The 13,634-nt window shown below is 54.4% G+C and overlaps 6 protein-coding genes across 6 annotated transcripts; 2 read left to right on the top strand and 4 right to left on the bottom strand.

Annotated features, from left to right (window-relative positions):
* The first annotated feature begins 1,161 nt into the window (after positions 1–1,161).
* Positions 1,162–2,579, top strand: B0T26DRAFT_876258 (uncharacterized protein). Its single transcript, XM_060448094.1, has 5 exons — positions 1,162–1,558; positions 1,607–1,734; positions 1,784–1,903; positions 1,956–2,204; positions 2,275–2,579. Exons 1-4 carry the CDS (start codon positions 1,329–1,331, stop codon positions 2,183–2,185), a joined length of 708 nt encoding a protein of 235 aa, XP_060290006.1. The 5' UTR covers positions 1,162–1,328; the 3' UTR covers positions 2,186–2,204; positions 2,275–2,579.
* Positions 2,580–6,275: 3,696 nt separating this feature from the next.
* B0T26DRAFT_756707 (uncharacterized protein) lies at positions 6,276–7,341 on the bottom strand (the record flags this gene model as incomplete). The annotated part of the gene is made up of 4 exons (XM_060446143.1): positions 6,276–6,311; positions 6,361–6,809; positions 6,857–7,113; positions 7,160–7,341. 4 exons carry the CDS (start codon positions 7,339–7,341, stop codon positions 6,276–6,278), a joined length of 924 nt encoding a protein of 307 aa, XP_060290005.1.
* B0T26DRAFT_491010 (uncharacterized protein) lies at positions 7,123–8,710 on the bottom strand. Its single transcript, XM_060435327.1, has one exon. It carries the CDS (start codon positions 8,619–8,621, stop codon positions 7,548–7,550), a length of 1,074 nt encoding a protein of 357 aa, XP_060290004.1. The 5' UTR covers positions 8,622–8,710; the 3' UTR covers positions 7,123–7,547.
* B0T26DRAFT_491000 (uncharacterized protein) lies at positions 8,710–9,235 on the bottom strand. Its single transcript, XM_060435326.1, has one exon. It carries the CDS (start codon positions 9,177–9,179, stop codon positions 8,799–8,801), a length of 381 nt encoding a protein of 126 aa, XP_060290003.1. The 5' UTR covers positions 9,180–9,235; the 3' UTR covers positions 8,710–8,798.
* Positions 9,236–10,066: 831 nt separating this feature from the next.
* B0T26DRAFT_490991 (uncharacterized protein) lies at positions 10,067–11,796 on the bottom strand. Its single transcript, XM_060435325.1, has 4 exons — positions 11,599–11,796; positions 10,748–11,521; positions 10,542–10,697; positions 10,067–10,493 (listed from the first exon to the last, which is right to left on the bottom strand). Exons 1-4 carry the CDS (start codon positions 11,671–11,673, stop codon positions 10,272–10,274), a joined length of 1,227 nt encoding a protein of 408 aa, XP_060290002.1. The 5' UTR covers positions 11,674–11,796; the 3' UTR covers positions 10,067–10,271.
* An 863-nt stretch (positions 11,797–12,659) lies between these two features.
* B0T26DRAFT_629258 (mating-type protein Mat a-1) lies at positions 12,660–12,925 on the top strand (the record flags this gene model as incomplete). The annotated part of the gene is made up of 2 exons (XM_060436250.1): positions 12,660–12,759; positions 12,807–12,925. Coding segments are annotated over 2 exons (219 nt in total), but the record flags the coding sequence as incomplete, so codon positions are not given.
* Between the last annotated feature and the right edge of the window lie 709 nt (positions 12,926–13,634).

Raw genomic sequence — 13,634 nt, 5'->3', positions numbered from 1 at the left:
ACACTACAGCTTCACCGACATAGTACAGAACATGCAGGCCGCTGGCGAGTTCTGATTGACGCGGCGCGACAGCGTTGGAGATTGACGGGCGCGTTTGCGCTGGAGATTAACGCGGCGCGACAGCGCTGCAGATTGACGGGCGCGATTAACGGGCGACAGCGCTAGAGATTAACGCGGCGCGATTGACGAGCGCGACAACGCTAGAGATTGACAATTACCAGCACGGAGATTGACAATTGCGAGTTCTGACTGACGGGCGCGACAGCATTGGAGATTGATGCGGGCTGCGGCGCTGCAATCGACGCGACGCAGCGCTGGAAATTGACGGGCGTGACAGCACTGGAGATTGACGGGCGTGACAGCGCTGGAGATTGACGCGTCACGATAGCGCTGGAGATTGAAGCGACAGCGCTGGAGATTGACAATTGCCAGCACGGAGATTGACGCGGCGCGACAGCGCTAGAGATTGACGGGCGAGCCAGCGTTGGAGATTGACGGGCGCGATAGCGCTACAGATGGACAATTGCGAGTTCTGATTGACGCGGCGCGACAGCGCTGGAGATTGACAATTGCCAGCTAGCAGAGTTCTGATTGACGCGGCGCGACAGTGCTGGAGATTAACAATTGCGAGTTCTGATTGACGCGGCGCGACAGCGCTAGAGATTGACAATTGCCAGCACGGAGATTGACGCGGCGCGACAGCGCTGTAGATTGACGTGCCAGCCAGGCGAGTTCTGATTGACGCGGCGCGACAGTGCTGGAGATTGACGTGCCAGCCAGGCGAGTTCTGATTGACGCGGCGCGACAGCGCTAGAGATTGACTGTGCCAGCGCTGGAGATGACGTACACGATGCTGCTTACATGTGCCAGCGCTGGAGATGACGCTGGCGATGGCGTTGTTGCTGGCGATGGCTGGCGATGGCGTTGGCTGGCGATGGCGTTAATTATGGCGATTTCGGGCCGCACCGAGATGTAGGCGTCCCGAACTGCCGGCGCAATTAACATGCAGCCGCTTCTGATTAGGTAACGCAGTGCCCTAAGCAGAAAGTGCCCCACAGCATATTCTCTCTATGCCGCTTCTGATTGGGTAACGCAGTGCCCCGCCCAAAAAGTGCTCACACAATTTCTCATTGATGAATTTCGCAGCCTCGAGCTTTCTTTCCTCTTCAACACACAAAATCTTCTACGCATTCCATTTTCAATCTCTCGAGAAAGTTTGCGTCTACTCCTACGACTAGAAAACTCTTCACATACCTTCTTTTCCCATTTCGCACCCGACTCATTTCGCCCCGTCGTGCATATTCTATCTTCCTGCACAACACGGCGTCATGGAGAGGGCCTACAACGATGCTGCCGATGGCAACACCGTCGATGGAAACGCTGGCATTGGAATTATTGAGGCCAATCTTCCCGATTTCGACCGCAGCAATTCTGTTCACCCGTACGACTATGCTTACAGTAGTCCCGCCAGAACTGAGCTGAATGGCCACCTTGTCCTTGCGTTCAACTCTGTTCATACTCCCTTGGCCATTATCAACGCTGCAATCCAAGCCTTCAAGTAAGTTCGTTGCCAAAATTGCCTTGAGATTTGAGCTAATTCCTTTAGGGACGACACCAGCGATGAAATCTCTGTCGTCTCGTTGCCGCGCGGGGGCATCAGCTATATCTGCAAGACCTCCGAGGCCATGGACTTGGGCCAGTGCCCGGATCAAATCTTGCAGCTTTCTGGCAAGGGTGAGTTTCTTTCGTTCAACATTGGGGGCTTCATTTCTAACATTAATAGATCTTGCCAAAAATGACAATTGCATCGTTCCACGCCCACGCAATTGTTTCATTCTTTACCGCCAGTGGGTTGGTGCCAAAATCCTTGCTGAAAACCCAGGCTTGCCAGCTTCGACGATCTGTAAGACTTCTTGTCACTCCGCTCACTGAGTATACGACTAATTCAATTCTAGCACAGGTTGTGTCAGTCCTTTGGCGCAAGGAGTCTGCGCTGATTCGGCAGCACTTTCATGGGCTCGCAATGCAAGAGGAGCAAATCCACCGACTATCATATCCCACGTATCACTATACGCCGTGCATGCGCGAGAAACCTCGCTGTGTATATACAGCTGGCACTGATGACGGTCAGCCGTTCAATCATGTCGCGGGCTTGACGTCTTTCGCGACCTACAAATCAAATTGATCTTGAAAGCGGCTTAAAGGTAGCTCCAACCCTCCTTTCACTTCTCTTCCTGTCCAAGGCGGCCGGCTAACCACTCTCCCGTGATGCAGACACTGGCAACCAATACCAGCGAGGACAGCAGCGGACGGGTGACTGGGATAAGGCTTTGGAGGGGAATATTTGCGTTAGTTTTAAGGGCCTGTTCCGGCAGGCGAGAGACAAGAGGTGGACACATGGAAAATTTGCGTTGGTTTTGAGGGCCTGTTTCCGGGCAGGCGAGAGAGAGACAAGAGGTGTACATATTGCGGCGGCTGTCGTGGCGTTGCGGTGCTGGGTCATTCGACCGGGTGCACTGCGGTGCCCAGTGAAGATAGGCTTAGGTTGCGTTTAATTTTCCGGACAAGAGGTGGACATATTGCGGCTGTCGTGGTCTGCGTGCCTGGGTCATTCGACCGGGTGCACTGCGGTGCCCAGTGAAGACAGGCTTAGGTCGCGTTTAATTTCACAAGAGGAGGACATATTGCGGCGGCTGTCTGCGGTGGGTCATTCGACCGGGCTGCAGTGTTCAGACAGGCGGGTCGCGTTTAATTCCCCGGACAAGAGGTGGACAGATATCGGCGTGGTCGTGGCGTCTGCGTGGGTCGCTTTATGAAAGCATTGGTGCGCGATGTAGATTAGTGCCGTAGGAATCAGAAAAGGGTTGGTACCTAGGCGTGCGGGTGTCGTGAGCGAGTGTTGTAGGCAGCAGTCTTTTTTCTCGGCGCTGCTTGCTGGGAGCGCGGCAGCACAGCCTTTCTGAATGCATCTCGACGTGCGTCCTAGGAGCAGCGCGGCAGCATCAGCCTCTAAATGTCCATCTCAGCGTGCGTGCTGGGCGTGCGTCCTGGGGGCGGCAGCAGCCTTTCTAAATGTCCATCTCGGCGTGGGTCCTGGGAGCAGCGCAGCAGCAGCAGTCTTTTTTCCATTCAATTCAGCTCGCTACTTGCTGGGAGCATCGCGGCAGCAGCAACTTTTTATCAACCTCTATCTCGGCGTGCGCCCTGGGAGCAGCGCGGCAGCAGCAGCCTTTTTCTGAAACCCTATCTCTGCGTGCGTCCTAGGAGCAGTAGTGCGGTAGTAGCGGCCTTTTTCTCAATCTCCATCTCGACGTGCGTCCTGGGAGCAGCAGTGCGGCAGCAGCGGCCTTTTTCCGAAACACCATTTTGGCGCGCGTCCTGGGAGCGTACGACGGGCGGACTGACCCGTTTGCCTGACTAGCGCGGCAGCAGCCTTTTTCTCAATCTCCATCTCGGCGTGCGTCCTAGGCGCGCACGACGACCCGTTTGCCTGACTAGCGTCTGCGATCGATTGCCTGCGTGTTGTGCGTAACAGTTTTTTTTCTACATTCGCTGCTTGCTGGGAGTAGCAGCGCGGCACTAGCAGTAGCTTTTTTTCTCATTCTATCTCGGCGCGCTGCTTGCTCGCTACGCGAGTATTATGCGCAGCAGTCTTTATTCTACTACATTCATCTCGGCGCGCTGGTGAGTGTTGTGCGCAGCAGTCTTTGTTCTACGTTGATCTTGGCGCGCTGCGCTGGGGGCGGCGCGGCAGCAGTCGCCTTTTTCTCAATCTCCATCTCGCGTGCGTCCTGGGAGCGCTGTCGCGCCTATCGATCAGAACTCGCAATTGTCAATCGCGCCGTGTCAATCTACAGCGATGCAGCGCGGCGTCAATCTCCAGCGCTGTCGCGCCCGTCAATCTGCAGCGCTGCAGCCCGCGTCAATCTCCAGCGCTGTCGCGCCGCATCAATCAGAACTCGCCTGGCTGGCACGTCAATCTCCAGTGCTGTCGCGCCAGTTAATCTCCAGCGCTGTCGCCCCGCGTCAATCAGAACTCTGCTGGCCGGCTGGCTGGCTGGCTGGCTGGCAATTGTCAATCTCCAGCACTGTCGTGCCGCGTCAATCAGAGCTCTGCTGGGTAGCAATTGTCAATCTCCAGTGCTGTTGCGCCCGTCAACCGCGCCGCGTCAATCTCCAGCGATGCAGCGCGGCGTTAATCTCCAGTACTATCGTATTAATCTATCTTTGTCGCTATCTTGGTACTGTTATATTAGGTATAACGTGATTGTATAGCGAGCGCGCATGTATAGCGAGCGGGCACTTTTCCTACCCCAATTGAACTATTATACGAAATACCAACACCGCAAAGGAAAAAAATTAATAGAAACTACTCAGAATCTAATTACTCATCCATTTTCGCGTCCTCCTTGCATGTAAGAGAGTTGTGTCCTATTTTGCCGCAATTACTACAGTGTCGTAAACCTGTTGCGTTGCTCCTCGTACAACCACCCCTCGATCGCTTTTCCTTCTCTACCAATGCATGCGCATCCCTTTGGGCCAAAATATCACTCGCTTCTTCCATAGTTAATGGTCTTCCTGCCCGGATACGACTTTTTTTAGCTCTCCGGCGTTTACTCAATGCTGCATTTGCTTCCTCAAGCTCTCGCACGCGCGCCTTCATCAACACCGTCTCGTGCATAACCTTCGTCGTACCCTTTACAATCTGATTAAGGGCCTCAATAATCGGGGTGGGTGAACTGCCTTGATGTCTAGCAATACGATCCTTGATGTGTATTGACTGTAGAGAGGCTTCGGTAGCATTTTGTGGCGTTTGAAAGACTCAGCTATCGTACGAGGCCTCGGGGGCCCAGTAGGTGTTGGCGTACGAAGCTTGATATCTAGCCCGGAAATGACCTTCTCTGGGTCGAATGGAATAAGGCCTGCCCCTCGAAAACCTCCTTGTATGTTTTCGGGTTCAAATGTCGCGTGGAATGCGTTGAAGAAGGCGAGAAAGAAGTCGGGCTTAGTGATGTGGTGAATATGGTTGCGCATCAACTTCTCAATTTCCTTGCTGTACGACCGCTTTAATACACTAAAACACCCGATATCAAGAGGCTGAAGTAGATGTGATGAGTGCGGAGGCATACAAAGCGTAATGATGTTATTTTCTTTGCAATAGTCCTCAAATTCGGCCGAATGGTGGCTCTCATGCCCGTCAAGGATTAGGAGTCGCTTTCCACCTATCGTACGGCGGCAAGAGTGTTGGTCAAAGTGTTTAATTCAATCAAGACCAATCTGGTTATTCGTCCAACCAGTTTCTGAGAGATCCACTACCCAGTCGGATGGGAAAGGGCTATCGCGATACCAACTCTCGAGGTGGACTTTGCCCGCAACCACTATATACGGAGGGATAGTATCACCACCCGACCGTACGGCCTGAATCACGGTAGCCCATTCCCGATTACCAGGCTGGATCTTCTTCACCTTCGCACGGCCGTCGGACGAGGTAACAACAAGTGTTGACGAGATCTGGCCCATCGTAAACCCAGTCTTGTCAAAGTTCCAGATATCCGACTCGAGAATCCCATATTTCGCAATTGTATTACGAACACGGTCAAACCACGCGCCAATTATCTTTGGATCTTCGCATTTAGCTCTTTGGTAGTCGTACGGACGCGTCCAACGCATCTTGAGCTCTGGTTGTCGTCGTACGAAGTTTGCAGCCCAGCGTGGTCCGACGCGTGACGCGTTACGCGTCGCGCGTAGCAAATTGGCCATATCTTCTATTATACCGTATCCTGGCGAAAATCCTTGCTCGTATAGGTCGAGAGCCCTTCGTATGATAACCTGCTCTTCAAGGGGGTCAAGATTCCGCGAATTGGCAATAATTTCTGCTCGAGGGAGGATTCCGTTCGAACGCCGCTCAAGTGTTCTTCGGGGTACGGAATATCGGGCTGCAGCAGTTGCAAGGCGAAGATTCTTATCGCGTTGCATAGCTTGAAGGGCAAGCTGTATTTGTGCTTCATTTCGTACGGCGGGCATGTTTTATCGTGGAGAAATTTACGATGTTTTGCGATAGTTCAATTGGGGTGGGAAAAGTGCGCGCTCGCTATACATGCGCGCCCGCTATGCAATTACGTTATAGGTATTAATCTATCTTCATCGTCTATGGGTATTAATCCATCTTCAATTGCAGCGTTGTCGCCCCGCGTCAATCTCCAGCGCTGTCGCGCCCGTCAATCAGAACTCGCCTGGCTGGCACGTCAATCTCCAACGCTGGAGCGCCGCGTCAATCAGAACTCGCCAGCGGCCTGCATGTTCTGTATGTTCTGTACCACGTCGGTCAGCGATGCAGCGCCGGCAATTGCTGCATGTCACGCCGGCAGCTCGGGACGCCCCGCACATCAGCGCCGGCAATTGGCTGCATGTCAATCGCGCCGGCCGGGACGCCCACATCTCGATGCGGCCCGAAAACGCCAGAATCAACGCCATCGCCAGCCATCGCCAGCAACGCATCGCCAGCAACGCATCGCCAGCAACGCCATCGGGGTCGTGCATCTCCAGAACTCGCCAACGGTCGTGGAATTGCAGCAACAACGCATCGGAAGGATCAACTGAACGATGCCTCCGGCGGCCCTCCGGGGGCGCCTGCGGCGGGCTCCTCGCTGCGCTCGGGGACTCGGCCAGGGGCTCATCCGGGCGGCGAGGCTTGTATTTGTACTGAGGATAGTACTTCAAGAGCATGTTCTTGCATTCTTGTGCCTTCAGATGGTACTTGGCGCGCGTTGCATCATCCTCACGACGCCACATAGTGCCAACGAGGGTAGCTAGAAAGTTAGCAAATCGGCCATCCGAATTATCTCCTTCAACTCACAGATCTCATTATTTTTGAGCGTCGGATTGGCATTCTTCAACTCCTTGTGACGATCCTTACGGTACAAGATAAACGCGTTAGGAGGGCGTGGCACCTTCTCGTAGAGAGTGGTAACGTTGAATTGACGGTGCGGGTCAAAGATGGTGACTTCGTTATATTCGATGAGATGATCCATCATCTTCTTAAACGGCCCCAAGACCCAGTTTTGCGCGTTTCCGCCATCGCGAACCCAGATTGCCTTGTCACGCGAAAAAATCCTAACACGAGTCAGCAGAAGCAGGGAATGTAATTGATCCAACTTACTCCATTCGACGCGTTAGCCCAGCGCGAACCTCTTCGCTCAAACTATTGTACTGCTCCTTGGAAAAGTCGAGAATCTTGAACTTGTTCTGACGTCCAAGCTTGCGGCACGAATCGTTCCAAATCACCCTAGCAGAGGGGGGCCGAGGGACTTCTTCGCCCGAGACGGCCATAGTGCTTGCCATAGTGAATTGGTCGCAATTGACGTGGACGCGAGAGATCAATTCTGCAGAGTGGAAAGAGTTGAACGGTGGAGGATGAAATGAAACAAATGAGGTGGGTAGGATGCTTTTGCCAACTTTACCAAGCTCTGGGCTGGATAGCAGAGACCTGTATCCCGCGACAGTGTCTGCGAGACAAGACAACCGCGGAGGGCAGACCATGAGGCCTTTCAATTTTCCAATCCCCATCTCTCTTCTGCTGTGTACAGCATAGCGGGGAGCGGCCAACAGTATTCATACGGGGAACGGCGGCGCGGCGCCTGTAGTAGCTGGCTGACCCCCTGGCCCACCGTCCCGAGTTCCCCCCCGGCCCCCCCCTGCATATACCAGCTAATGTAGTAACCACGGGCAGGTCCGCGGGCGTGCGCTGGGCCCTGCATGTCGTGGATGTGCCAGGGGATGTGCTGGATGTGCCAGGGCTGGATGGGCATGTGCCAGGGCATCCCGGCGTCCGGAGCTGCCGGAGGTGCCGGCTGCATGTGTATGTGGGGCCCCTGCATGTTCCCCTGTATGCCGGGCTGCATCTGCATGTGCTGCACCCGGGGCCCCCTGCATCCGCATGTGCTACATCTGCTGCACCCGCGGGACGCTCCGAGCTGTATTTCGACGGTCAAAAGTGTCGGCCTGTGGTGCGTGGACCTGGGGTGTACGACGCTCGACAGCGGGCGAGTAAGTCTGGACTGGTGGTGCACGATCGATAGCGGGCGAGTAAGTGTCGGCGTGGAGTGGTGCACGACGCTCGACAGGCGAGTAAGTGTCGGCTTGTGCACCTTCGACAGCGTGGACCTGTAGTACACGCTCGACGGCAGCGAGCGAGCAAGTCTCAACCGGTGGCGACTGGCAGTTGACGCACAGGACGCGGATTGATTCTTGTGCACGCTCGGCAGCGCGGACCGGTGCACCATCGACAGCGGGCGAGTAAGTGTCGGCGCGGAGTGGTGCACGACGCTCGGCAGCGAAAGTGTTGACCTGAGCACGACGCTCGACGGCAGCGTGGACCTGGGATGGACAACGCTCTTCGACAGCGAAAGTCTCGACCTGTGCAAGACCTTCGACGGCAGCGAGCGAGCAAGTCTCGACCGGTGGCTGTGGTGACTGGCAGTCGACACATAAGACACTTCGGGATAGTGCCTGGCAGTTGACGCACAGGACGCGGGCCGGGTCTTGTATACGACGTTCGACGGCAGCAAGCGAGCAAGTGTCGACCTGTGGTACACGAACTTCGACGGCGAAAGTCTCGACATGTGGTGCACGACGCTCAGCGAAAGTCTCGACCTGCGGTGCCTGGTCGACGCCCGTGTCTACGCCCGTCATGTCCACGTCCCGTGCGTCGCCCGTCATGTCCACCCCCTGCCAGCCCCCGCCCGTCATGTCCACCTCTTGCTGCCCGCCGTCTTGCTGCCACCCCCCGCCCGTGTCTACTACCTCTTGCTGCCTGTCCGCCCAGCGAACCGGCCGTTGGTAGCCGGCACCCCCCCCCCCGTCGCGACGGGCTCCCAGCGAACGCAGAGGGCATCTGCAGTCTCCTGGTGATATGGGGGATGTGGGGCACGGTCAGTCTCGGCCTGGTCGTGATGTGGAATGGCGCGATGTGCGGGATATGGACTGGCACGGTCAGTCTCCCTATGTCTGTTCTTTTGCTGGTCGCTTGCACTGCCACGCCCGTCCACGCCTCTGTCGACGCCTCTGTTGTCGCCCATGTCCGTTGCACCACGCCTGTTCTGCAAATCGTCATGTCTCTGCAAATCGCCACCCCCGTCCACCCGAGTCTCTCCGCCATGTCTCTGCAAATCGCCGCCCATGCCATGCCCTTCCACCCCAGAGTAACCCCCCACCCACAGCAGCCCGCGCGCCGCCGACAGCTTCGCGATGACGGCGTCGGGCGCCTCGACCGCGAGCCCGCCGCGCATCGCCATGAAGAGGCCGAGCGCGGTGAGGGGTGTGGGTGTGGTGAGTGTCGCGGGTGTCGCGGGTGTCGCGGATTGGCTTTGCAACGTTGGGCCTCGCACCGCGCATTTCCTTTGCACCCCAAAGTCGTCCCCCCCCGCCGACTTGTCCACCCCCCCCGCACACCCCAGCACCCCCACCCCCACCCCCAGCCACTGCTGCAGCGACACCCCCAGCAGCCCGCGCAACTCCGAGTACACCGCGCACAGAAACTCCCACTCTTGCCGCTTCGGCTCCGCCCGCCACAGTCGCGTCAGGATCTTCGACCGCTCCTTCTGCGGCAGCGCGAACGCCCGCGAGTGGAATGCTGCAGTTGTTAGTCAGGTACGACACCACGCTCAAGGCACACCCACCCCGGAATCCCATGAACCCGTTGACCTTTCTCTTGGCCTTTGGCCGCCGCATCATCCCTGACAGCACCGACAGTGTCGCTGAGCGCTCGCCGTCGTCGAGCCCCGCAAACGTGTGGATGATGGCCGCTGTGCCGTCTCCCGCAACAGTCTTGTCGCCCACCGCGCCGTCGTTCACAGAAGTGTGAATGGCGCCGCGCTCGCCGTCAAAAGTCTGAACACTGTTGCCCGCCATTGCGCCGCCCTCGCCGTCCCCCGCAAAAGCACCGCCGCCCCCCGCCATTGCGCCGCCCCCCGCAAAAGTCTTGAAAGGCTGAACACTGGCCATTGCGCTGCCGCTCGAGCTGAGGTGCTGTTCCACAAAGAGAAAGAGAGGAGATGGGGAATTAGAGAATGGGGCCCCTCTCATGGTTTTAGCAGGGGAGAGAACAAAGAAACGCGGGATGCTCTTTGGTTGCCTAGTTAATCCTAGCACAGCCCAGAGCAGGGCAAAACTTTTAGCAATAAGCAAGTGTCCCAAAACCAGATTCATTTCCTAAGCTATCAATTTGTGATCCCATCCCTCGACCCCTTTTTCGCGATTCCTGTGTTTTTAGCTCACTCAAGCTCTCTATACTCGCCTTCTTTCAGCGACCACGAGAGGGGTTTTCCGTGATGGGCGATTTCATATTGGACAACCTCGTGCATGCCCAAATGTTCTACCATCAGAGTATGTGGTCTCACCCGCAATACCGCACCGTCCATATCTGGATATTCCAGCACCGTGTTCATTGCTTCGAACTTAAGGTTTCCGAGATTGTCAACCATGTAGGCACGTTTCTATTGACTGTTAATATGGTTTATAATATAGGAAGGGAAAAAAAATACCTTTCCTGGGAAAGCCTGCACAGGGACATTGACGGATTTCATCACGCGGTGGTAGTGAGATTTAAAGCCCATAACTTTGTGCTTCAACTCTTTTGTGATACGGGCAATCTCGGTAGAATTATCATCCGGCGGCACGCCATGTTCTCGTATATAAGCCTATTATTAATATTAGCGAATGAACTTATTAGATATAATGAAATACTTACCGCTCTAATTAAAGATTTGGCCATCTTGTCGAATATTCTAATATCTGTCCTGAGACGCATAGTACCATAGTAGGGGACCCAGATCCGGAATGCTGGCTGATATTCTTCTCTGAAAAGTTCAGGCCTATTTGAGGACTGGGGTGAATCTCCTCCTTTGGGTTCGAGGAGTGAGTAGCGACTGAACTGATTGATCATGTCTCGGACCGATCCTTGCTGTAGATTCTTATGTTCGAGAATTGCGATGTATTTGTGCCATGGAGTTCCAGGGTTGCGTAGGATTGGGTCAAGTATAGGTGCCGAGCGCCAGTTTGCGGAACGCGTGGATCTTGGGTCGTTGGTGCTACGCATATTAGCTGATCTAAGCAGCAGCGTGTCTCCAGAGACCTTGATATGTCGACCATATTCAAGGCCCTCATCGGCACCGGGAAGAGAGGCAACATTCTTTAGAAGAATATAACCTTCCACCAAGCGCAGCGCAGTCTTTTGAGCGCCTCTGACATGGTCTTCCATAACGGGATCTCCTCCACCATAAAACCCAGTCTCGAATTTCATGAAGTCTAGAATACCGAGAATGGTATTGGAATACTCAATGAACTGGCAGATAATCTTGGAGAAAGTAGTGTCATTGCGTATAGAACGGTGGGGAGTGATTCGCTCGCACTTGATCAAGAATGCCTTTGCTATGATCTTGATTTCCTGAAAAGAGCGCTCAAAGTTGTGGATCTGTTCGGCGAACTGCTCGCGGATGAATTTGGCTTCGGATCGATACATTGCCTAGTAATTACCGCAAGGGTCAATAATTTCAAGACGCTACTGAGGTACTTTCAAGCAGAACACTGGTTTGTACGTACCATGCCGAATTTGAGATCATTGTCATTGTCATCTAACGCCCTCGCCATTTTGGCCGAGTCTGGTTCGGCCGTCATGATGAAGATCAAGAGTCCTAATCTCTAGGCCCAGGAGAGGGCGTGAATGCGAAAGAGAAGAAGACTAAGCGGTTTCTTCACCTAAATCGAATTTGAAAAGGAGAGCGAAGTTGAAGAGAAGAGGGAAAGAGGTGTGTGAATGCTTTTCGTGGTAAGGCCGGTCAGGTCACAAATAAATTACGGATTTTGTGGGTCTTAATGGGACAGGAATTCCCCACCCGGCCAGACTCTTCCTAGTCAATTCCGAATTTTGTATGCGAAGGTTTTTTTTGTGGGTCTCAATAGAGGCCAGGCAAATCAGACCATTCTGGTCAATTACGAATTTTGTGTGCGGAGTTTTTTTTTGTGGGTCTTAATAGGGACAAAGAATTCCCCACCCCGGCCCATCACCTTCTTTCTTCCACCTTTCTCCACACACATTCCAAAATTCTTTTCACTTCGCAAAAAATCATCAACACTCTGGCAGCTCGGAAGTGCACCAACCGGAGTTGGCAAAAGCATCCTACCCACCTCATTTGTTTCATTTCATCCTCCACCGTTCAACTCTTTCCACTCTGCAGAATTGATCTCTCGCGTCCACGTCAATTGCGACCAATTCACTATGGCAAGCACTATGGCCGTCTCGGGCGAAGAAGTCCCTCGGCCCCCCTCTGCTAGGGTGATTTGGAACGATTCGTGCCGCAAGCTTGGACGTCAGAACAAGTTCAAGATTCTCGACTTTTCCAAGGAGCAGTACAATAGTTTGAGCGAAGAGGTTCGCGCTGGGCTAACGCGTCGAATGGAGTAAGTTGGATCAATTACATTCCCTGCTTCTGCTGACTCGTGTTAGGATTTTTTCGCGTGACAAGGCAATCTGGGTTCGCGATGGCGGAAACGCGCAAAACTGGGTCTTGGGGCCGTTTAAGAAGATGATGGATCATCTCATCGAATATAACGAAGTCACCATCTTTGACCCGCACCGTCAATTCAACGTTACCACTCTCTACGAGAAGGTGCCACGCCCTCCTAACGCGTTTATCTTGTACCGTAAGGATCGTCACAAGGAGTTGAAGAATGCCAATCCGACGCTCAAAAATAATGAGATCTGTGAGTTGAAGGAGATAATTCGGATGGCCGATTTGCTAACTTTCTAGCTACCCTCGTTGGCACTATGTGGCGTCGTGAGGATGATGCAACGCGCGCCAAGTACCATCTGAAGGCACAAGAATGCAAGAACATGCTCTTGAAGTACTATCCTCAGTACAAATACAAGCCTCGCCGCCCGGATGAGATACTTCGTCGCAGATCGGACAAACACAAGACCCTTTACCATGGCAACATGTGCAACACTGAGGAGCTTCTCTTCCTCAATCTGATCAGCATTGAGATTGTCGACAGTAGCCTCGGTCCCAATGATGGCACGAGAATTGGCATCAGAAACGACATCTTGAATGGCCCCAACGTCTTGTGGTCCAATGGCCGAGGCGAAGAGGAGTGGGAAGAACCCAAAGGCAAGTTTGTGCCGGACTACGGTAACATTTATATGCCGAACTTGAGTGGTCTTGTTCTGCCCCACGCGGAGGGCGAGGTTTCCCTGGCAAACCCGCTGATCCCATACAACTGTCCGAACCCGACGCTCCCGAAGGTTATGGCGATCACGCCGGCTCCGACGATCCTCACGGTTAAGAAGGATGATCTCCCTGACTTCTAAGGTAGCTGCCCCCTGCTTCACTTCTCTTCCTGTCCAAGGCGGCTGGCTAACCAGACACTGGCAACCAGGACCAGCGAGAAGCGGCGGACGACGACTGGGCTCGGCTTTGGAGGGGATTTGCGTGGTTTTGAGGGCCTGTTCCGGCAGGCTTTGGAGGGGAATATTTGCGGTGGTTTTGGGCGTGTTCCGCAGGCGATATTGCGGCGGTCTGCGGTCATTTGACCGGGCTGCGTGTTATGCAGGCGGGTGCGTTTAAGTTCCCAGACAAGAG

Source organism: Lasiosphaeria miniovina (genome assembly GCF_030549165.1).
Source record: "Lasiosphaeria miniovina strain SMH2392-1A chromosome Unknown B0T26scaffold_8, whole genome shotgun sequence".
Lineage (NCBI taxonomy): Eukaryota > Fungi > Ascomycota > Sordariomycetes > Sordariales > Lasiosphaeriaceae > Lasiosphaeria > Lasiosphaeria miniovina.
This window is presented reverse-complemented; position numbering and strand designations above follow the sequence as displayed.

Coding starts and splice junctions, on each gene's coding strand:
- B0T26DRAFT_490991 (XM_060435325.1), bottom strand. CDS start 11,673: ATGACGGCCGAACCAGACTCGGCCAAAATGGCGAGGGCGTTAGATGAC. Junction 11,522..11,598: donor ATGATCTCAAATTCGGCATG/GTACGTACAAAC, acceptor GGTAATTACTAG/GCAATGTATCGATCCGAAGC. Junction 10,494..10,541: donor TGCAGGCTTTCCCAGGAAAG/GTATTTTTTTTC, acceptor AACAGTCAATAG/AAACGTGCCTACATGGTTGA.
- B0T26DRAFT_491010 (XM_060435327.1), bottom strand. CDS start 8,621: ATGTCGAGACTTTCGCCGTCGAAGTTCGTGTACCACAGGTCGACACTT.
- B0T26DRAFT_491000 (XM_060435326.1), bottom strand. CDS start 9,179: ATGGGCGGCGATTTGCAGAGACATGGCGGAGAGACTCGGGTGGACGGG.
- B0T26DRAFT_876258 (XM_060448094.1), top strand. CDS start 1,329: ATGGAGAGGGCCTACAACGATGCTGCCGATGGCAACACCGTCGATGGA. Junction 1,735..1,783: donor CTTGCAGCTTTCTGGCAAGG/GTGAGTTTCTTT, acceptor TAACATTAATAG/ATCTTGCCAAAAATGACAAT. Junction 1,904..1,955: donor CTTGCCAGCTTCGACGATCT/GTAAGACTTCTT, acceptor ATTCAATTCTAG/CACAGGTTGTGTCAGTCCTT.